Genomic DNA, 24,057 nt, shown 5'->3' on the forward strand with positions numbered 1-24,057 from the left:
TGTGTCCACGCTATATGGTGGATGTTTACTTTGGGTCTTATTCTCTTTTTAATATTAACTCCCAAACTGCTCTCACTGTTCATCTCACTCTGTTTCCCAGTTTACAGAGAGGTAAAGAAGAAAAAAAAAGTTTTTAAGAACAAGGCAAATTACTTCAGTATTCTTCCTGTAGGTCCTTGATGATTTACTGTACGTGGTTTCTGTGTATGAACTTCTACAGATTGTTCTCTTCTAGATTAACTTGGCTTTGTAGCTGTGTTCAAGAAACAAACTTCAGCTGCCTTAGTAGGAAAAAAAAAGGTAATCCCTATTCTGTTTTTCATCTTTCACAATTTACTGGAGCTAAATACACTGCAGCGTAAGATGGATGTGAATAGCAATTAACTGAAAATTTAAACATGCCAATCCAAGTGACCTATTTTTTTATTTTTTAGGAAGTAGGTAGGGCCTAAGCATAACTGTCATTCATGACAGCTTTGAAGGAAAAAGGAGGGAGGTAGAATTTAAATGAGCTTAGAACTTAAACGACCTGACAGATGCTAGTTCTGCTCAGTCTGTCTTTACTAAGGGCTGGTACCTTTTCCTAGTTTCTTTGGCTCTTAAAGAAAGGATATTGATTGCCATTTGCCATCCTCTTCTCTGTTCTGTCTCCTGCAGAATCACGTGCTGGGTGTTGGTGTCTGTGTGTGTGCGCGTGTGTGTGTCTGTGTGGAAAGCAGTGCAGCTACCCTGGCCTGAGTGGGCTTGAAGAGGAAGAGCTGCATCTTAATAGCATGGTGCTGACAAGCGGATCAGAGAGGATGTCACTCATGGATGTAAGTTACTCGCTTCTTTCCTCTCTGTAACTAAGATGAGAATGACTTGTTTCATTTATGAAATGTAACCTGGCTGATAAATCTTTTAAGTTCTTTTTTTTTTTTAAATAAACGGTGTTTGATAATATTACTGGGTTTGGGTAATTGTCACTGTATCTTGAAGAAAGTGCATTAACTGGGACAGAGAATAGGACAAATTATTCTCTGATCCTATATCTGACCAATATTCGCCCTTATTCTAGTAAGGTGGTGTTACTACTATGTGGCAGACAAAAACCAGAGGATCAGCAACAATGCAAGACTGACTTAAAGCACTTACAGCATATTTTGTTGTGCTCCCTACTTTTCTAGAATACTAGGCAAGTTGGTTATTATAGTTTAAGAGAAGGGCAAATATGTCTTAGGCTTATTCACACTTTTTTTTTTTTTTGTAGGTGCTGTTTGTTGACTGAATTAAATATGGCACTCAAATTGCTTAAACAATATTCACACAATATCTGTATTAAGAAAAAAAAAACAAACACCACAACAAATTAGAACCCCATTTAGGTAAACTGTATGTTCAGCTTCTTTAGGAAAGTCTAAATATGATTACATAACTGTCTGAAGAGCCACGTAAGCTGCCAAAGTTCTGTGGGTGTTTCAGATTCAGAATCCAACCTTCAGTTCCCCCTACTCATTTTTGTTCCTTGACAGATTCAGTCCTTGTCTATCACTCAAGGTAAGTTCTGCTGCAGCAGCAGTCTGAGCATTAGCATAGATGAAATTCAGATGACAGAGACCTGATCTTGTATCAACTTTAAATGCAAACTAAGGCACAGCTAGATCTCTCCAAGGAAACAAAGAGCAGTTTGTTCTGCCAGTACCGGAGGCATGAGCGCTAGACCGTTATAGCACAGCTCAGGCTGTGGCCAAGCACTAATTTTTCCCTGACACCCTCTGGCCTGCACTAACACCATTCAGCTGCACATTCTCCAAACTAAGTACCTCACCTGCTGGGAAAGGCCTCCCTGAGAACCAGTCTCTTGTACTCCCAGAAGTTTCCAATTACAGACTCAGAAGCTTTTGCCTGTTTTCTTTAAGCTGGAGTCTTTTTCCCCAGTCACTCAGATTCCATGGTGGAACAACCATACAGCACACTTATCTGAACTGCAGTAAACTTCAAACAAAAATGTAATTAGCAAATACATAGTATGCTATAGAAAAACCTGACATAAAACGATACCTGTTAGCTTGAATCTTCCGTAACATTAAGATTTTATTCAGAATAGTAGATCTTACTAGTATTACACTTTAGCTGTACCTTTAAGCACTCTCCCATCATGCTCTGTCAGTCCTATAAATCTGCCTGCTTCTGCTGCAACTTCACAGTACTCAGGCACCCTGCCTGGCTGTTTGAGTTGCTACATCATTCATCAAGTAAGTATTTAACTTTTTAATTCCTTTTTCATAATTTAGAAGTTTCCTAAATATACTCAGTTAAGAAAAACTTAAATTAATGACAACTTAATTCAGCTTTGCCTGTAATAATAAGTGCTTTTTTTTGTTGTTGTTTTTTTTAGTATTTTCTGAATAGCAAGGTGAGAAAAGACAAGCAGGAAAAAAAAAGGAAGTAAGATAGGTAAGTTAGATCCATAATCAGCATAAAGACTAGTCATGAATAAGTTGGAGCATTTGGGTTTTTGTTTTTCATAAGACATTAGTTTAACCAGCAAGGTATGCCTAGCAGTGAGCTGTTACTATGTACTTACATGTAAGTTAATACTGAAACAGTAACGAAACTTGTTTTTTTATTCAATGTGCACCAAACAAATGATTTAAATGCATTTATTCTCTGATTTTTATGTATACCACAAATTGCATATATAATATAAAATAGATTCTCCCCTGTACGAAAATCTGGTTCCTGATGTGACAAGAAAATATAGTATTAAAGATCTGTTTTAAAAATACCAGCTTCATAAAATGCCAAGTAAAAAACTAGTATCAGTGATTGATTCATGTATTAAGCTTAAGATCAATTAGATATCTGCAAGAACCTAAAGGGGAAACATCTTATTCTTGTGTCATATTTCCAGGTACAGTGAGAAATAGTTGCTGTTTTAGATGCATGAATAAGAAGTTAATTTCTCTGATCTGTTGAGCTAGCATTAAAGGATCTTTAATGTCAAGTGTGACACATAGCTTTAACTCCCACTGTAATCCAGAGTGTAAAATTTGCTCATAATCTAGGTTTTTGTTTTCAGTAATGTTAAAAGGATAAATAAAATTTAGCGCAGTCTGGAAAACTATTTAAACTTTTAAATAAAATGTTGAATGAAGAAGCAGCTGCAAGCAGCAATGCAGCATTTTTTTAAGGATTTGATTTGTTTCCCGGAAGAATCACAGGAGAAGCAATGCTGGCTTTTCTCCTTTCATTCTGAAAACTTATTTTTCTGTACTTAAGAAAGCAAATTAACATTCCCTGCACTGTTTTAAATATTGGGATATTTCATAAAGGCATAAAATCCTAGATAATCTATGATTTGGAAACTCGTTCCCTGTCACCTACACTTTCACCTGCAGTAAGCTGGAAGACCTTAGCTTGTACAAATGAACCGTAAAACAAGATTTAACATGCTTTAGAAAATCTGTAGATGCATAGATGTAGCTCCATCCTTCCACTTGTTAACATGGTCTGAAATAACAGTTCTGCAGAGTGGACACGTTTTTTCTCTATTAAACCATAAAGAGATGCATTCTTCACAAAATGTGTGCTGTAATGAAAAGAATGACAACTTAGAGCTTCTAAGCTCTTCCACTTATAAGAAGGTCTATTATTTGCATTACCTCATTTCTAAAGATAATCAGAAGACAGACACTTGCTAATCTATGTTAACCAGTTTTTTTAAAAAACATTTGCAAAAAATAATTCTGATTATGTGTATTACCTGACAGATAAGCAGAATAGGCTTCTGAAATTCAGCTTGACAGATAGAACAAATATCATCTGATTCAGAACACTGTCTCTTGCTAGCCATCACCCCATAGTGCTGTAAAACAAGATTTTTTTCAGCAGATAATAGTTTCAAAGGGGGAAAAGAAAATGACAGAAAGGAATTGGGAATAAGGGTATGTCAGGAGAAATATCCAATCCCTAATCTAAAACCTTGCTAGATTTTTCAACAGTTGTTCTAGGGACTATTGCTTATGCCCTCTCCCCTACCATAATGTGCAGTTAATATCTTCCCCTGATAATAGTTGTAGGAAAAATCTGTAGCAGTTTTATTTTAAGTGACCTCCAAGCAAAACACTTAAATTTCATCTTAAATTTGATCAAGACAGCACTTAAAAAAATGAAAACACTGAAGTGCTTTAGTATTGTCTTAGTTCAGTGATACTGTGCTCTAAAGTCTTCTATATATTTTACTGCATAAATAGCAGATATTAAATAACTATACTTGTTACTATAGAGAAAGATTATTGAGAAGCTTTTAAAACTGTAGCAGATATTACTTGCATGTCAATTATTTTGGAAAGCTTCATTTTTCACTTATATTTCTGCATAAAGCTTTACCTATATCCAACCAATATTTATTCCAGTTAAAAATTAGGAAAACAAGGATAGGTTATTCCACATAGTTTTACCTGAAGGGACATGCAGAATAGTGGTGGTTTAGTTTTCTTTGGTTCAAGTTAGCCCATAATTACATAGTCAGGAAACCTACACTGTGAAATGGGGGAGTGTGTTTAGAGGGATTACTTTAAAAATGCAGTTGTCTACTTCTAGAACTATACAAAGGAATATATGAATGAGATATTTCAAAAAGAAGCCTTTTCACTTAAATCAGATCTACCGTTTTTGTCATAAGAGCATTCAATACTCACTGGTCGTGTAAAAAATATCCGTAAAACCTGTTTGAAGTTTCTCAATTGTCCAAAAAAACTCAAAAGCTGAAACGGGAAGGAAAACCTAAGTTATGTTTAAAGTCTTTCTCTGTGAATTAAAGAAAGCTTCCAAGCTTCCGTGCAAATCCCAGCAGTAGAAGTGCCACTGTAATCTGATGTTGGCAGGAACATAAGCAAAGCAATAGTTCAGACCAACCCTATTTTTAGTTGCTACATGTGTAGCCAAACTCAGAATTTATCCCGAAGATCTTTTTCACCAAGAGGTGGCTGTTCTTTACAAGAAAAATATTGGTAAGGTTATGAAATGAAGCACTCAATTTCAAATATACCAGCATTATTATTATGTACACAGTAGACTTTAGTCTTGTAATTAAGGCACCATAGTATTATGAAGTATTTTTCATGTTCAAAGCAGAACTTGTACTGAGATTGGTTACACTTGGGGCGGATGAGCTCTTTAGCACAGTAGACAGCCATTTTAAACACTTTTCTAACTTGTTTAGCATCACGGAGGCATTCTAGCAGAGAAAATCTCCTTTGTTGGAAAATGCTAGCTTTTTTAAGCCATAAATTTCATCTTTATTTTTCAAGCACTCTTTCTCTGAGTTTCTGATGCCAGTCTGATCAATGTCTGATTTGAGAAGGGTCCTATAGTAACAGTGTTCTTTGATACACAACCCCAGTCTCCCAGAACAGGTGCAGAAATAGACAAGAAGATTTAGGAAAACCGGCTCAGGGTGCTATCGGTTTTGGAAGATTGTATCGGTTAAACTGAAGCATCAACTTGCAAGTTAGTTCTAACAGCTAGCTCATATGCCTCTACCCCTCCAGTGACAATTACTGTAAAATAGTTTATGAGGACTATAAGGCTTACGTACCTTTAGGATGAGGTAGAGAAGGCCCAGCAATATCCCAAGGGTCCAGCCTAGCACACTGTCAGGCTCCCCATAGCCAATAAGAAAACGGAACCAAACTGGTATGGGGACAAACATACGGTAATACTGGCAGAGTTCTTCTAACAGCATGTACCAGTAGCCCTAAGCAAGACATGCAAAAGAATCTCTCAAGATGTAAACTACAAACACTTTTAAAAATATATAGAAAAGATGTACTAGCATTCTTTAGAGTAACTTCCCCATATCAGATCTTGAAGTAAGCGTATATGAAGGACAAAACTGGAAGAACGAAGACCAGATGATAAATTTCACCACAACTGTACAAGCAACAATAGCACAATTAATTGCTGTACTGAAGAAAAATTAATAGGCTAAAATAGGGTGGCTTTGGAGGATGCCTGCCTTCTAGAATGCTATCAAACTTGCTTTCATAAGCATTAAAAAAGAAAAAGTTACCTGAAAAAGGAAGCTAAGACACAGATCAGCTTGTCATTACAAGTTTTCGCCATTTAGGATTAAAAACCAGTAAGGCCTCTCTCTTTATTAAAAAGCATAATGATTAGATGAAACCCATTTTTAATATATTTCATGCCTGTGTAAAAAGGCTTCTCTTGTGATAAATAACCCCTATGTAGAAATGGGTAATAAGAAAAAGGTGGGGACAGGAGGAGAAAGAAACAAGAGTATGTGGGCTGAACAGGTAAACTGAGTTCACTAATGCCCTAAACGTTACTGAATAGTAACTACAAAAGACAAGTAGCCTCCACAGAGCACTGCAAACACATGTATATACTTCTAATAATTGTGAGTGTGTATTTGATTAATCATAGGTATTAGCTCTAATAACAGGGGATGAAGTACTCTTTGACTAATTTGACAGGAAAATGGCATGATTTCTCACTATTGACCAGATTCTTTCTTTAATTTAGTCAATTTAAGTCACCGTTGGTGTAATGGAATTTCCAATAACAATTTTGTGCTGTTGTATGGGTAGTTGTAGATACGGAGATCTTGATTATAAGCTAGTATTTCTCCAAATCATCCATACCTAAGAAATACTGTTCTGGTACATTTTAAAAGATAAAACCTACAAAAACACTTGTTCAAATCCTATCACATGCTAACTATATTTGTTTGTTTTACTAGTACTAGCATGTTATATTTCAACATAAAACAGATTATTTTTTGCATGTCTTACCTTGGGAAGCAGATAAAGATACATACCCACCAACCAATGCACACTTCTATAAAAATCATTAAATTTCATTGGTTTGAGGAAAAAAAAAGCTATGAATCAAACTCATTGGTCTGACAAACATTACTAATTAACAAAAGGAAAATGATTTTTTTTAAAGAGAAAAAAGTCATTTACACGCACAGGTATTAAAATCTCCCCATATCAGTTACTGACAAGCAAGTACAAAATTTACTGTCCATTAGCTGGTCATGCTAGCAGCCTGTATACACATTCTTACATTGCTGCAAATAAAAGGTTTCTTCATCCTACCACTTACAATAGAAATAAACCCACTTATCCCATGAAATAATACAAGCGATTGTTTCAGATCAGACTGTAAACCTTCCTTAGCACCAAGAGGGGAAGAACATGAAATTCACAGGGTTTTCTTGCCCAGTGTAGTGGTAGATTATATACAGACCTTTAATTTAAAAGACTTTCCTTTAGGTAAAATTTATAATTAGCTAATTTTACCATAAAAGGATGCTCATAAGGATAGAGATTGTTTTCTTACCTTGGATTTAAAGGACATAATAAAAGAAGGCACCAAGAGAATAAAGCACTTGAAGCCCATGAAGAGGAATTTCAGAATAAAGTCTGTGACTCCCACAATCCAAAGCACCTCCCAGAAGTTCTTAAAATCCACAGTAGGGTTTAAAAAGATTAAGCTACAAAAAAAAAAAAAAAGTACCAGAAGTTACTGGAGCACACTGTTTAGAGGAAAGCATAACCAGAGATAATACCACAGCAGGCTTAAATAAATAAATGGTTTACATAGAGGAGAAAAATACTTGCTAAGAAAATGAACTCTTTATTATAAATTGATCCTTTATGATCTCTGGCAATCTCTCCATTTCTGAGCCTTCTTTCACAAGGCAAACCTTGTCCTCTAGAGATGGGCTTTCTTTTCCATTTTTGCAATACAGCCTTTGACTGATTTACAACCAAGGCTGTAGCTACAGAATAATAACGGTAACAAATAAATGGCAGATATAAGCCCCCCAGAGTGCCAGAATGCTTTGTATTCAGTATGCTGAAGGCAAGGTGGTAGGATCAAAGCTAGGAATCAAACCCAGCTGCTTCCCCCGTGGCACAGTACAGCCTTTAAGTTGAGTTCGTGGTCTAATTTTGCAAATTCCAACATAATGTTTTTAAGAACAACACCTGTTCAGTTTAGCAGAAGAGGAGGAATGGAGATTACAATGAAAGAAATCAATGCTACAATTAAAGAAAAACAGCTGTTGCCCAGATAAAGTGTTTCCAGTTAATATTTTATTAATCTATGATCTGAGTGGAGATGTTCCTCTACTTACCTGTAATACAGTGACTGAGAATGAAAGGTGTAATACAAGAGGAGAGACGATCCAGTTAGGTATACTAGTAACCAAGCACATTGCAACTTGGAGCACCGTTCCTGTAAGATAATTGTTAAGACAAATTACAGCCCTTATCTTGGTAAAAACATCTTAACTGTGTCTCCAAAGCACTAAGTCATACTTGAACAGAGTTATTGCTAGAGGATTCCATACTAATTCATACTGATTTTAGGTCAGATAAAACCACAGAACTCATTGGAAAAGTAACGCAGTGATTCTAATGTTTTCTACATAATTTCTGCGTGTATCAATGTCTTTCCTAAAAGCACACCAAAAGCCATCCCACTCTGAAAGAACAACAAATTTTCCTTTGAGACTGCTGGAAGTTTAAACTATCAACTGCTATTTGATTCCAAACACAGTTAAGTTCTTCCATAAACTGCAAAAATCCTGTATCACTTGAAGTGATTTCAACAGTCAAAAGCAGAAAAATACTGAATTTTGCAAACTTTAATCTGAGAAGCTCTACACTGTATAAAAGCATTAAGATTTACAAGACTGCTTCTGTCTTGAAACCTATTACACTTAGTTTTATTTACCAAATAATGCTATCTCCATTCAGATTTCTTTCTGGAATCAATGGATAAAGGTCTTGGTTAACTTACAGAATTATGTTGTGTAGGGTGATACTTACTCTTAGAAAAACCTGATTTACTATGCTTTTGTTTGCATACATATAAGTTGTTAGCAGCCCAATTCCAAGAGAAATGCCTATTAGGAAAAAAGGGTCAGTTATACACAAGAAATTAAAAAAAAAAACATACTGAATTGTTTTTTAAAAAAAAGCTGTTTCTAGTATTTCTTTGTGATTTCATTAATAGCTCAAACTATCAAGCCAGAATAATTAAACATGTTTTATGTGTGCCAGCAAAGGAAACAGAAGCTATTGAAATGTAGTTTAGTAAATCTCTATTTCTGATGAACAAAGCAAATAAAAATAAAGCTAAAAATAAATCAAATTATATCTCAGGCATGGTTATCGGTTTATCTTTGGGGGGAGGGTCTCTTCCCTCAGACCGTGTTTTGTTATACTCTACCAATTATATGCTGCATGATCAATTTCACACACAGAATCAAGATATACGGCAGACTTTTGTGCAGCCACTGGAGGAGGTATCTGAGCTCCGAGAGGGAGCTGCCGCTGTGTTCCTCTGAGTCTGGAGCAGAGTCATCAAGCCCCCCTGCTTCGTTGTGGGCATGTCCGTGTGAGCGACTTTGGGAACCTGGCCTCGAAGGCCGGGAACTCGCATTTTCTCTGCCTTCTCCTGCAGCAGTGCTTAGCTGTATGCGAACATCTCCGCTATGATGGCATGAGCTTTCTCCTGATGACCTCGCTGCGTGGGTGCTTTGAGAAGGTGAAGAGTCATCACCACTCCCTTGGATGTTGTGGAGATGACTGCAGTTTGCTTGCATGGTGGGATTGTTTTCTGGTCCAGACTCTTACTACTTTGTCTCCTGAAATGGGAAATAAAAGGTCATCATTGAAGGAAGAGTACAACTATGCAGGGAAAAAAGACACAGCACAAAAATACAGTAAATTGTATTGAGTGATTGCCTGAATGAAGCAAAGTAAAGGCTCTCCTAACAGATACTGGCTCTCTTCATGCTGAAAGCTGATGTGCTGGGTTTGCACCCTGTCATCACAGGGCTACTTTCTGTGTGCCTTATTAAATGGCTTCCTCTCATTCACATGCAGATTTTCTAGCCTGCAGTGAACCTGGCTGCCTTGGCAAAATCTGAGGTTGTTTCAGTGCAAATGAGACCAGCAAAAGCTGTTGAATTGGAGATCAATGCTAGCTGGTACTGTGGCAGCTCAGAACTGCTGCCTAATTTCACAAAAATAGTCAGTAACAGTAGTAGGCCAAAAAAAGGAACAAACGATGATGGGAAGGAAGCAAAGAGTACATTTACATGCATCCACAAAATGGTGTTTGTTCGGACAAGTCTAGTCAAAAGGCAGTGCATATTAAAAATTGAGGGCCATTATAAGATTAACAAGAGATTACCCTGTCTGGGTAAGCAAGCAGAACCCGGTTTAGTCCATATTGTAAGAAGCATTTGAAAGAGCCTGGACCATCTGGTTCAGGTCAAAAAAAAAGAAGCACATCCAACAAGCTGGGTGAGACCACCCAAATGAGGATTTCTTTTTTCCTTTGACATCCTTCTACTGTCTTCTTAGACAGTTTTTCACTTCTGTGTCTGTCTTTGATGAAATAGTGTTTCATCTGTTTTGTGAGATGAAAAGGTAATTTTGCACAGCAAGAAATTCTTAATGTATTTGCACAAACCTGAGAGCCTTTAGCCTCTAAAATTGAGCTTATATTAGATGAGTAAATTGTATGAATTTATACAATAGAACTTCTTACTACCATTTAGAAATGCTGCTGCTACTATATTTTTGTTGGCCAAAGATTACATCATGCTTCAGCACAGCCAAAATTCATGTTCTGTAATTTAATGCAGGAGTAAAGCCAATAAACTGGAAATAGCATTAACTTTACAAACAGCACGTCTCCAGGATTGGGCCACGAATGCTGTTTTTAAAAGGAAAACAACATTCATTTGCGATCTTCAGTTAGTAAAAGTAGGGCCTGCTTCTGCAAAACCTGACAGAACGATGCTAAAAAAAAGTGAGCGAGCCCATTGTCCGAGTACACAGGCTCCTGCCTGACAAACTTGCAGGAACTAAGTTACGGGGGGAAGTTGTGGGGCTGTATTTAAGTGTGTTTCCACACACATACAGCCGCTCTTAGCTCTGACAGCACTTTTAGAGCCCCCTCACGCCGGGCGCTGCCCCCACTCGCTCGGGGCGCGGCTGGAGGCCGCAGCTCGGTCCCAGGAGGACGGGACAGGGCCGGGGCAGCGCCGCGCCGTTCCCCCGCTCCCCACCACCCTCCACAGAAGCCCCGACACGGGAGGGGAACGACCCCGGAGGCGCCTCCCCGCTCCCGCCCGCCGCTGTCGGGGACCCCTCTCCCGCCCTTCCCCTGCCCGGGCGCGGCCCGGCGGCGGTACCTCAGGGGGCGGCGGCTCCTCATGGGGCGGGCGGTGCCTCAGGGGGCGGCCGGCGCCTCCCGCCCGCCGCCGCCGCTGCCCAGGCCGCGGCCGCCCGCCGCCTCCATCGCCGCCGCCGAGGCCGAGTGGGCGGGAGAGGGCGCGGCGGGGGGAGGAAGAGGAGGAGCCGTGAGGGGACGAGGAGGAGAAGGAGGAGGAAGGCTGGGAGTTGCTGTGGCAACGGGCGGCCGCGGCTCCGCCAGGCCTTTGCTCCATGAGGGGACGAGGGGCTAGGCGGGGGGGGACCCCCCTCAGCGGCAGGGCTGCCGTTCCCGGTGGTTTTTTTTTTGTTGTTATTGTGAAAGTGTCGGTTAAAATGGGTCAGGGGAGCAATAATAAGGAAGGAAGTGAAGGAACGTCCGTGTGGGCGCTGGGGTACGGTCACTGCTCGCCGCAGGGAAGTCCTGCTGGGGGAACTGGCTGCGCCTCCCAGGAGACCTGAGGAAAAGGCTGCTCTTAGGAGAAGCTTGGAATTAAATAGCTACAGGGTTTTCTTTCAAAATGTGCTCCCGAATAAATTAGTTTGCATCCAAAAATGGCATCTGTTTCCCTTGGCTCAGACACTTCTGCAAGCGTTTAGGTACGCAGCTCACGTTGAAGCTTGGTGCCCGATACCTGAGCGGTTTTGAAAATCAGAATGAAAACAGGGAAACTTCTGGGCTGTGGGGTCAGTAACCCTGGGAGAGGGAGGGACTTAGCCATCACGTCATGAGTGGAAAACTAGGCATTTTGAGGAGCTAAGTGGCCTGCTCTCTAGTAATTCCTGCCAGCCCATAGCAAACCTCTTTTATACTTGAGGACTGAAGCAGCTGAAATTGCTGGACGTGTCTCTTTCCGTTGGAGGTAGGTTTGAAGTAGGCACCTGCAGCACTTTTACATGCCATTATGATGTTATTGCTGACCTTCGAATGAATCTGTATCCAGGTTCATTCGAATTTCTTGACGGGAAGTTTCTGCCCCCCTCTGAGGGAAGAAGGGATTAGCTTTTGTATTTCACTTGGGCTGCAGATGATGTTTTGGAATCAAAATAACGCCAAACTTGGGCTAGTTATGACAAATATGCTTAAATCCTAAATAAGCCTCCTGTTCCTGTAGGCCCCCTGAACTAAGGAGACCTTTTAATTTGTAGAGAATTATTATCTAAATACTTCTCAGGAGCAACAACAATGCAGACTTAAGATGCTCAGCTGGAAACAGTCTGAGAATTATAATGCTGTATCCCCATCTTATGCTATAAGCGTGTAACAGTACTGTTATATTTTTATAATGCCCTACCTGTGTTATGCTTATATTCATTCTCTTTGCTCAGTAGGTCATTCTCATGGTGTATTTGGATTATGAAGGACAATGTGGACTATCTTGATACTTATATCAGGAAGAACAATTATAAATCTTATTTTAAAGTAGTATTTTATGATTGGAAATTATGCATGCCTTCTGTACATGCTTTGAAAGTGTATAAATATAAAAAGCCTAGTTCAGCTGTTCCTTTTTTGTAATTATAAAATGCATTAAATTATGAATGTAGTTTAAATCGCAGTTGCTCTCAAAGTTTCTTACACGCACTTGAAATATGAAAATAATTAATGGCAAATGATTAATCAATAATATTTGCTCATGCAGGTCACTTGCTGGTTTATCTCCAATTCACAACTCATTAGAAGGTATGTAGCTCTTCAGTGATGTTGTTACTTAACAGGTATCTTTTCATGATGCTATTAATGACATCTGGATTTAGTCACTCCTTAAAAACAAGATAGACTTCAGAGATTATTAACATAAATTTTGAATCCTCTTCCCATGGGTATTGCATATGTTGGGTTATGTAATGCTTAATTAAAAATCAACCAATCTGTATTTTTGACTCGCCTCCTAGAATGCCCATAAATCTCACACAGAGAGACAAATCACTGTCCAGGCATGTTTTCAGGTGGGGAAAGAAGACAGTCTGGAAGCACAAAGATATAAGTAGTCCCAGACTTTCCCATCCTCCTAGGTACAGGTAGTACCTCCTTAATTGATGGTATCAGCAGATTTCATCAGCTTATACCTGCTTTTCCCATCATTGTTAATAAATTCATGAAACAATATTGGAACAAACACTGATCCTCGTGGAACTCTGCTGGTGCTGTCCTGGCAGTGTACTACCTACCTTTTAAACAGTTACTCTGTACTAAAAGTTACCTAGTTTTATGCATAAAAATATTAGAAGAAAGTATTTTGCATCCTAATTCCTGATGGAGCTTTGCAAAGCTTCCCTCTTAGAACAGATTAGGGGATTACAATCTTAATCTTAATTTCTTTTTCCACTTAGTAAATTCTAATATTACTATTTTTCAAAAACGTGGAAGGAACGACGGTCCTTTAAAGTTTGGTGTACAGCATACGTTTTTGGTGAAATTAGTAGGAACTGATCTCAGAGGCATGGAAAGAAATTGTAGTTAATGATATGGTAAAAATTTGTTTCCTTGCTAGAGTATGTAAAATAGCAGAATGTCCTGAATATTCAAAGGCTTTATTGGTTGTCTTCATTATCCACAAAATGTTACATGAGTATGGAAGATGTGCAAAATTAAGGGGATTTAGTTTACACTGTTTGGAGGATTTGAAAATCTTAGCAAGAGGCTCAAATGACCTTTACAATTTGAATGCTTCCTGAGCTTCAGGTGCTCAATCCCTGTAAAAACTAGCTCCTGCAATTATACAACCTTCACTTCAATTTGAATTTTGAGCACAGGAAAACAGTTCTAGCACTCCCGTATGTAAGGCACTTCAGAATAGAGACCAGTTTTGAAAACCCATCACTTGAGTGATTGCAGAGGAATCTGAATTTCACTGTTGAAGTTTGATTATGTAGGCTTTTTCAACAGACTTGTGAGGAATTTTAACCAGATATTTTTATAAAGCAGTGACATCATCTTGTTCCCTGAGGTTTCCAGAAATCTTACTAGCCCTCTGTGTACAGCAACATGCTGAATTCTGTTAAATCATTCTGTACTGAGAGTAATTCCACTGAAATGGTGTCATATAATTGCTTTAAGACTGGTGAATCAGATCCCAGAGTCTTGGGTTTTGTGTGCAGATAGAGCCTTGAATGAAAACTAGACAGTGGAACCACAAAGGGCAGTTGTAATTTTTGCTCACTGCACAGGAGGGTGCTCAGCCTCTGTCTTTATCTGCAAGAAAGAGCGATTTCCATGGTCATTAGGCTGAAGTGGAGAAGCTGTCATCTGGACTGGTCTTTTCTTGTGGTGACATTGAAGGATCTGTTAAATACAATTACTCAAAAAATATTCAGCTGTTGAAGAATTTTAGAAGGTGCACGTTAATTGGTGCTTTGAGAGCTGCTTACAAAGGTATTTAGGTCAGAAGACGAACTATAATGATCATCCTCTGTGTAAGACATCGGTATTCTCTAATGGGTGTGTTTAAAGGTGCTGGAATTTTCAACAGAATCTTTGAAGTTTCTCAAAATTATTATTTTTTCCAATCTGTCTAATGTGTTAATCTGAATGTGTGAAACCTTGTGTGAATAGTTCTATTGAATAATGACTTCTCATGTAAATAAAACCCTGCTCTGTGTGGGTTTACTAGAAAGGGATTTGTTTAATTTGTATTTGATCTATAGTATCTGCTTACAGTTATATCCTTAATTATTCTTCATTTTCCTTGGTAGATATTAACATATTTAAGGTTCAAAAGACAAATGAATGTTCTAACGTGTCATATGATAGAAATATTTAAAAGTTATGTTTTATGTTGGCTTATTAGTCTAGGTTCGTATGTGTTGGTTTATGGTGGGAAAGGCTTTGAGGGGGGGGTCTGTGACACTTTAATGGGAGCGAATGCTGTGTTTTTGAGGCTGTTCGTACCTCAGGATGACGTATTGCTTCCTGTAGGTACTTATGTAACTGCTCCGTGTGTGTGTTCCCATAGGGTGACAGTCCTTAACTCACAGGGGAAAAAAGTCTGCTTTTCTTTTGAATTATTAAGATTGTCTGACATAAATTTTTGTATTTAGCTAATTATAACTGAAACGATATGAGAGATTATGTTCTGGTGTTAGTTACCACTATATAAGTAAGACAAATACTGATTTAAGAGGGGCTGAAAATTGACTAACTTTCTGTTTACGTTTTTAGAGACAAGTTAAACAGAGGTCTTGGAAGCTGTTACCTGCTCAGACTTTAGTGAGTGAGTTAACACATTCTGTCTGTTTGAAAACAATTCATTAAACCTCCATCTTGTCCAATGCTAAAATATTCTGGCCCTCTGAATGCATATCCGTTGCTAAGGTAAAACAGTTATGTTTTTAAAAAGCGTTGTCACTGTAGAAAGATTTCCAGATAATTTTTTTCAGAACTTTTGGAATAAATACAAATACAGAATATAGTAGGCAAAATCTTATTTGATGTTGAATGGGATTCGTCCCATTAACGTCAGCACCTAAATATTTGCTTCAGTTCAGTCAATATTTACCTCGCTGGTCAATAAAGCTTGTTTTGCACTTCACAAAGTTAATATTTGCTTACTGTTTTTAGTTTGGTGACAATATACAAAATCTGTTTCTAACAATATAAAAGGTGTTTTTATTTCTTTTTGAACAAAAAAGACTTAATATTAACAAATCTGATAGTTTATTAGGAAGTCTTACCCACAAGTAAAGCAATGTTCATCAAATAATAAAATTAACTAGATTATGTGTACGACATTTTACAAACATAAAAATATATATTTTTGGGGGAAAAAAAAGGTAAAATGGCGAACTATATTATTGAATTAGAACATTATTGTATAGAACTGTAAAACAGGAATTGCACATTGGTTACTTTTATATTTATTTTGTGCCAGTCAATTTCTCTCATAAAGGAAAAAGTGCCATTATTAATTAAGTGATGGTTTAGTATTTTGTTTTTTAAAGTTTCTTGCATAAAATAGAACAACTAGACTGAAAGAGAACCTCAGAAACAGCATGTAGATTTTTGTCTCATAGAAAAGTTATTGGGAGTTAAATTTAGGTAAATCATTGACATGTCCTAAGCAAATCCTTGTCATCAATATCCAGCGCTTAATGTCTTGCATATTCTAGCTTTCCACAAAAAGAATCCTAGAGCACTAGTGTGGTTTGTTTTCTTTTTTCTTGGTCTTTTTTCTTCCCTTCCATTTTTAAGTGTTGTAAATTTGGACTTTGTTGTCAAATATGTTAAAAGAAGAAAAAGACACGGGGAAAAAAAAGGAAAAAACTTCAAAGTTATTTGTGATATTTTGCCTGATGACACTGCTCTCATATTTGCTTCTCTTAAAAAAAATTAATTTATCATGAGAAGTGTATCTGAAGGATCTCATCTGATAGCAGGTGAGCACTGTGATGATCTTTACTCCAGAAAACTCAGGCTATGTTCGGATGCTCTGCTGGAGTCCTTGCTCACCAGTTTAGAGGTATAACAGAATTGAACACTGGATACTTCTGAAAGCTCAAGAACATGCTTTTGGTCCCTCTCAGAAATATTTTCCAATATTTTGAAGAAATTATGGTCACCTTTTTCGTACCAACGCTTACTGACCATCACTAAATGCAATGTGTCTTCTGTGCTCCCTTTATTTCTCACCTTTTCTACATGTCTGGGGCCTTTTATTAGAGAGTGCAGAATTATTTCCTGTTGAAACACTGCTATTTCATTCATGTTTAGATTAATACACGTTAACATGGTTTTCTTAGTTGAATGCCATACAAGCAAAATGTTACTGCTACAACAGCCTAAACGATCGATTTGGTTTAGCTAAAACTCAAAGCTATTTATTGCAAGTATATTACAAATCAGTGGAGATTACTGCGGTAATACAAAATATGACACTAAATGATTTTTCCTTCTCTGGGAAGCCAACATACTCTGATAGTTTTGATTTCTAAGGATGGGATGTTTTAGCATTAATAACTGTAAAAAGTGACATTACGAGAAACTTCCCAGCTCTCAGAGGACAAGACACTCCTCTAACAATTTTCTGTTACAAAGCAATCACCATAGACTCTCTATGTCCACCAGAGTTTAAGAGGCAGAAACTATTTTTGTCATGATTTTCAAGAAGGTTTACGATTCTAGAGACCAAGGTGCACAGCTTTTCCTTAATTTTGTTAGAATAACGGGTAAAATTGAATATGCAAAGAGTGAGTAAAACATTTTCAGATATGTTAGCTGTAGCTTCTGCAGAAACTTGACTGTGCTTTCAGCAGTGTGAGCTATCTCTATGGTAATTTTTAGGACCTAATCCTTTGAGAGTATGTGATTAGTATACATAAGTGAGTAGTCACATTAGAGTCAAGGAACTCCTTGTCCATGAAGTTATTTGCATGAGGATGTTGGGTCAAGGAAGGCCCTCTTTACCTCAGCTCTAAATAAAAATAAAAATACTTGTTTTGCCGTTAGGAAATCCTTAAGCTTATGCCCACACATAGCTCACTGTGTTCTGATTTCATTGATAAAAGTAGTTTAGCTGGAGAGGAGATACTGATGTTTATATAATGCACACAACTATGGTTGTTCGTTACATAATTTCTTATGATATGCATCACGTAGAAACTCCTGCCTGTAGTTTTCTCATCCTTGCCCTTGTTTAAATCAGTGGTAGGCTGACTAACAGCAACAAGCAGGTTTCCAGGTGTTTGTGGGGCTAGTAGCATAGTATGCTATGCTAATGCTGCAGCTCGTGGAAAGTGAAAAATTAGTAACTGAATTATGCAAAACACAGAATGACTTGTTGCTGAACTTAGGGTTATCATGTGCCCTTAGTTACTACAAAATCAGGTATAGACTTCAACAGCTTCTTGAAGAGGCAGCATGTTTCTGAACTGAATGCCGCAGATGAAACTGGGATGTTAATTCAGAAGGCAAAAGTTTCTGGAATAACATTAGAGTACTTCTAACTTGAAAATTATTTTTGTTTTGGAAAGCAAGCACAAACAGCAAATTTTCGGTAAAGTCAAAGGAAGGACAGAAGTCAGATGCACAGCAGAGGAGAAAACGTGTAGATGACCTTTGGATCCTTACAGCTGACTACTCTAAGTTTCCAAATGTGACAATTAATTTCCACAGAAATTTTTTTCCCTTGTGCCTTTCACATTTGTATCATAGTTGGCTACATGGCTGTTTTGTAGTGGTTTAGTTATAGTATAATTGAATATGTGGTAGCACGCGCTCTTTGACTTTCAACCTGCCAGGGGCTTTGTCTGCAACATATGGTTAAGAGATAGTGCCATCTCCTTGGTATCTGGTCAAGGGAGATAACACTGTTGTTTGTTAAGCAAGTCACATTTGTTATCTTGCTGCAATGTACGCTTTTCTTCCAGTGGCATACTTTAAACCAGTTTTGAGTAGGTAGAAAAAATTCAATATGTTTGCGCTTATGTCGAGAAACAACACTAGCATCTTTTTGCAAAGACCTTCAACTCAGTTCCTTGGAGTGGTGATTTTGTGATTTATACAGTTTGAGACTAGGGTGAGACTATTTAACTCATTAAATCTTATGGTCTGAGTTTTCAGATGAATTTAAGTGTCTAAACTAAATCATAGCACTCCCATACCACTGAAAACTGTCAAATAAAAATCCATTTATGATAAAGATTGTTTTAATTTAAGGAAATATCCTTCTGTTCTAGCTTACCCAATACTTTTCACCTTTAGTAGAAAGAATTAATGCAAGACTGCTTACAAGAGAACTTGCTGCTTACCCAAGAACTGCTTACAAAGTAAAACACTGGTGCAGGAATACTGTTATCCATCTTCGGCTCTTATATAACTTATTTCAGAAGATGTTACAATGATTAAGCATGTAAGTTTGTTGACTCCAAGTGTGGTGTCTCCCCTGTTTTCACTAGAAAATGACTGTCTTGCCCATCAGTTTCAGCCAGCTGTGTGCTCATACCTCAAAAGTACAAACAAAATGCCGAAGGCCATTTGGGCTCTAGCAACTTAACAGACTTATATTTGTTGATATGGCAACTGAAGCACCAAGGTTTAAGTGAAAATTGTAGGACTTGATTGCCTGAAGTTAAGTAAGAAATACTCAGATAAGTAAATATGTAAAAAGGCCCCTTTTTGAGTGATACACAAAGCCCTTGTAACTTGGAGACCTGTGCCTGTCTGCAGAACAGATTTCCTAATATGTGTAAATAAGGATCTGGACGTGTAACTGCAGGCATTCAAACTTGAAAAGTTTGGTCTACTACTCTATTTCTCCTTTTGATGCTGAGTACATCACACCACGCTGCTCGGGTGTTTGTTTGTTTTCAAATTATCATGGTTATAATTTTGACAGTAGCTTTGTAGAATAGAAGACCAAATGGAGATGTCAACTGTGTGAGCAGGGACAAGGAACATATGGCTGGGTATATTCAGACCAACAAAAGATTCCTTTCAGCCCAGTGAGAGGGGAAAGAAAGCTACAGAGAATAGCAGCATCAGGAAAGGGGAATGGATATAGGTAAATGAACCTATAAATTTAGCACATTACAGCACTGTTAGAGCTCCAGCTGCAATATAATAAATGCCCAAAGCTTTTGCCAGCGTGTGTGGAGTAGGGCACATACAGACTTCTCCAAACTTCCCAGTCAGGCATTCCATCTTGCACAATTCACAACATCTCTGTACAGAGGGTATTGCTCTGTGCCTCTTGTCAGAAAGAGCCTGCAGAATGTCTTCTGCACGGTCTTCAGTGAGGCTAACGCTTTGTTTAGTGCTTATGGAAAAACTAGTTCAAGGCTTGCAGAAGAGTTGGCATATTTGTTGAAATTTCTTAAATGCATCACAGTGATAACGGCATATTTCTTGTGTATATTTCAGTGTGCAACAGAACATCCTTTTTCTTGCTAATGTAAAAGGAAAATATGAAGCATTGCAACAAAATAATGCCTGCAGATCCTGCCCAGGGTCACTCAGATATCCATCTAAGCTTTTATGGTACATTCAGAGAAAGATGTGATAGCAGATAAAGGACATGAACCAGTGAAACTGTGGTCAATGGAAATGTTGGATATATTTCATTGTTTATATCCTGACACTGTAATTGTTCTCTATCACTGTATAATTGCCACAATGTTAAAATATAATTGTAAAACACTTTACTCTTTCATTCATATTTTGAAACTTTATACAAGTCACATAATTGTCTACATACAGAACTGTTTGTGATGGTTTAACATGCATACATGCATTAACATGCATAATTCATGTCTATTCTTTTTAAGTAAGTTTCTGTTGAACTTAACCAAGTTTACCATTTTTCAGCCACCAATGCTGCAGTGAAAATGTACTTCCTTAAATCTAGTTTGCTTGCAGACAGAGGCTGACACAGTAGATTTAGTACAGCTGCAGTATTAATGTTCAAAACTCCCATGCTGCACAGTTTTCCCAAATGCTACATAAAAATGCTGTGCAGTTTCTCACTCCAAGGCTGCTCTATTAGGGCATTAACTGACTGTATGCCTCCAGTTTGGTTAATGTTTTCATTTATACACAATGCAGCTTTGCACACTCACCCAAATTACTATCTATTGCAAAATAATGATGGTGAAATTGTAATTTTATCTAATACTGGGTTAACATTAATTTTCAAACTGTGGAAGTCGGTAGAAAATAAATCTGGGAAAGCACTGGGCAAGTGGAAGATGCAGAACCACAGAAGAGTTGCTAGAGAATAACTGGTTATATGTTGTACTTATGCATTTTTAACTAGTTATAAGAAAATATAATTGAGAGAATTTCTGGAAGTATGAAGGAAGCAGCACGGATTTCCATATGCACTGTAGTAGTGGGAGGTGAGGGAAATGCTCACCAATCTGGGTCAGTGCATTTATTGTCCCCTATCATAATGTAGAGTTTTGTTAACTCCGTTTCAGAAGGGCAGCTTTCCCACATTTTTGGTGTTTTTTTTTTTGAGGCAGGTGTAATGACTTCAGCATGTAGTGGATGTAGCAAGTTCTTGGAGATAGGTTTGTAAATCATATTTCAAAAGGTGGCAAATGTGGGTTTCTTTGAAGGCCTGAACTATAGGGCCTTGGTGTTTTGGATGTTGTTGAGTTTCTGGTCAAGAACAAAACAGACCAAAACAGATTTCAGTCTTTGATCTTTCCTTCTGCTCATACACGATAGGACTGTATGCTTTCACAGTTTGATAGCAATCCAGCCTCTTCATCATTTAATCCTTAAAGGCAATGAATAGCTTCAGTGCTCATTTACTTCTACCAAATTTGAGAGCAGTCCGTTACACTGAACAAAGCATTTGAATTCAGGCTTGAAGTTAAACTGTTTGCCTGCAAGCTGTGCACCTTACAGGCTGGATTTCATTTGGGAAGTGTTCAGAAATGTAAATCATTGGGTTTGTGGAGTAGATGAATTTTCAGAGCTCCACAACAGCTAAATAACAGTAGGAGGATTGCAGCCTCCTCCATTTCTTTTCATGTCAAAAGAATTTCTATTATTTTTATCTTCTAAATAAATATTTCCTCCCCTTTATTTTACCTAGGGTCCTTTTTAGCAACCAACTGTATTTCTTGACCCCATCAGTTTTTGTTTTTCTATCCAGGTTTGGAAATCACTTCACCCCATTTCATTCAGCCTCTGGTGGTCCCCTGCGTCCACATAAATCTCGGTTGGATTTCTTATGGGGTCAGTGGTGGAGGCTACAGAGCCGTGCAGCATCCTCGCGGGCGCTGCTGTTGCGTCTCCTGCAGGGAATGCAGTGTCCCACAGCCAGCAGAGCCCTGGAGGAGGAAGTAGCACAGACATTCTTCATAAAGCAGAGAAAATAGGTGCAGGCAAATATTTTAAATCGAACTATAATGAAATTATTGTTTATGGCCTAGCTCCTACCTTACATCCAGAATCTGTCATTTAGGTGATTGGGCCAGCAGGTGGCAAATATAATTGAATTCAAGAAAATAAATAAGGAAGTAGGCTGGGGACTGGTTGCTAAAAAGATGACATCTAGTTTACTAATTAGGAGGATTTATGGCATGCTGCACATAAAAATAGATGATTATTGATAGCTCATCTTGATCGTGAAAGTTACCATTTCCTATATGCAGCGTTGCTGCAGCAGTGTGATGTGCTTACAGCATGCACAGGGAGGCTGACCTCGTGTTAAGCCACCTGCCATGGGCTGCAGTGCCTCGGAAGCTGCGAGGGCAGGGGCTGCGGGCTGTGCTGCCATAGCTGCGTTGCTCCTGGTGTTCAGACATGGCCTTTGGTACCCACAGGTTGCACTTCTTCCTCTAACATTGGGGTGGAGAACAGAAAGAATTGTATCTGGTTCTGTGTTAGCAATAACCTGAAACAAACCAACAGACCCACTGCACTGGGTGCTGTTATTGTCACTGGGATCTTTATGAAAGGCTGCACAAAAACAGTGTTACTAATTTAGAGAGGAGGCAGCGAAAGATAGGGTGTGTTATATCTGTCTTTGAATAGGCAGAAAGAGAAAGGGGGTTGGACTTCTTTTTAATTAATTGAAAGAGAATGTGTAAAAATGATAAGACAACAGGAAAGTAAGGTGGAGATTGCTTCTGAAATTCCCATATATCGAAGTAGCAATCTGAAGGTATTTTAAACAGAAATCAGAAATGGATATTAAAGCATTTGTCAGTGGAGGCTGAAGAAATGGAACTCAACTCTCTTTCTCTGTAGTGAAGATAACTGACATTTAGGTCAATATCATCTCATTAAAGTTGTTCTAATGTTCAAGGCTCTATCCGTTTCTGGTGAGCCCATCGTGGCACCTATGTATGGATCATACATTTCCCTATGCCCTCACCTAATTCATTTTTCTGTACTACATTTTGGAATAATTTGAATATGAAGAATATCAGGAGAACAGAATTGTTTTGTTCTAAATGGAAAGCTCGGGCAGAACTATTCCTCACAAAAAGTAACAAACATCCAGACTGAATTACAATAGAGGAGATTGCAGCAGAGATTGTAAATATTATTTTGAGAGACGTAGGTTTCCTTCTGAAAGGAAAGAGCATTAAGGGATATGTCGAAAATGTAGAAGGGGAGTAATAACAAAAAGAAGATAAGATACATTTGGCTAGCCAGCCTTTTTTGCTATTTCATGGCTCTCATTCATACTGGAGATCTAGCAGTTGCATCAGGCTGAGGTGAGTTGAGTCTTATGTGCCTGGTAAAATGGAGTTGGTTCACAAGGATCTGCTCCTTTCTCTACTGTTAGCTAATATTACTGTTACAATATCTGCGCATTACTTCCACCAACCAAACATTTTTAAAAACAGTTTGGAGAAAAATAAAAGTTTGAAAGTAAATATTTTTGTATTCATTTTCCTGCATTCAGTTGCTCAATAGAGTTTCTTTATTGCATATACTTCCAAGTAATTTGTGGTGATAAAATGCAATACTGAAGTAAGCTAAGTAGTGAATTAAAATTTAGATGGAAAGAGATTAGTTTAGTTTAGTATTTCAAAGAGGTGTGATGTAAACCTTTCTTATGTCCAGCAACAAATAAATTAATGGACAAGGAGTCAGAAAACCTTGCACTTTGGTGTTGAGGCAGGTGCTCGTTCCAGGCTATGGAATAAGGTGGTTCTTTTGGACAGAGAACTTCCATTCTGCATTTGACAGAGCTGCTCTGAGCACGGTCTCACAGTGCCCCAGGAGACAGGATTTTAATTGATTTGATGGAAAACAAAAGGTCTAGAGACATCTTCATCTATTTGCCGTTACTCAGTTGCTAAGAAATAACTTGTCTCATGAATAATCCAACTTTGTGTAAAAATTATTTAA

General features: G+C 38.1%; 1 protein-coding gene and 1 long non-coding RNA gene across 3 annotated transcripts in view; one reads left to right on the forward strand and one right to left on the reverse strand.

Annotated features, from left to right (window-relative positions):
* Positions 1-825: 825 nt before the first annotated feature.
* LOC118176260 overlaps positions 826-24,057 on the forward strand; it is a 38,592-nt gene continuing 15,360 nt past the window's right edge. The window contains exons 1-5 of the long non-coding RNA XR_004755318.1: positions 826-2,234; positions 2,378-2,436; positions 12,890-12,930; positions 15,409-15,456; positions 18,949-19,744. This is a non-coding gene — a long non-coding RNA (uncharacterized LOC118176260). The remainder of the gene's footprint in view (positions 2,235-2,377; positions 2,437-12,889; positions 12,931-15,408; positions 15,457-18,948; positions 19,745-24,057) is intronic.
* RNFT1 (ring finger protein, transmembrane 1) lies at positions 2,628-11,357 on the reverse strand. 2 transcript variants are annotated; one of them, XM_035343157.1, is made up of 9 exons: positions 11,228-11,357; positions 9,304-9,667; positions 8,847-8,923; positions 8,150-8,250; positions 7,351-7,504; positions 5,582-5,740; positions 4,683-4,748; positions 3,746-3,847; positions 2,628-3,571 (listed from the first exon to the last, which is right to left on the reverse strand). In XM_035343157.1, exons 2-9 carry the CDS (start codon positions 9,623-9,625, stop codon positions 3,437-3,439), a joined length of 1,116 nt encoding a protein of 371 aa, XP_035199048.1. In that variant the 5' UTR covers positions 9,626-9,667; positions 11,228-11,357; the 3' UTR covers positions 2,628-3,436. The 2 variants fall into 2 exon arrangements, with proteins under 2 accessions (XP_035199048.1, XP_035199047.1); XM_035343156.1 differs by having other exon boundaries at positions 9,250-9,667; positions 11,228-11,355.

This window comes from Oxyura jamaicensis, chromosome 19 (assembly GCF_011077185.1).
Source record: "Oxyura jamaicensis isolate SHBP4307 breed ruddy duck chromosome 19, BPBGC_Ojam_1.0, whole genome shotgun sequence".
NCBI lineage: Eukaryota > Metazoa > Chordata > Aves > Anseriformes > Anatidae > Oxyura > Oxyura jamaicensis.

Coding starts and splice junctions, on each gene's coding strand:
- RNFT1 (XM_035343156.1), bottom strand. CDS start 9,625: ATGCAAGCAAACTGCAGTCATCTCCACAACATCCAAGGGAGTGGTGAT. Junction 7,505..8,149: donor TCTCAGTCACTGTATTACAG/GTAAGTAGAGGA, acceptor TTTTTTTTGTAG/CTTAATCTTTTTAAACCCTA. Junction 5,741..7,350: donor TTATGTCCTTTAAATCCAAG/GTAAGAAAACAA, acceptor TGTCTTGCTTAG/GGCTACTGGTACATGCTGTT.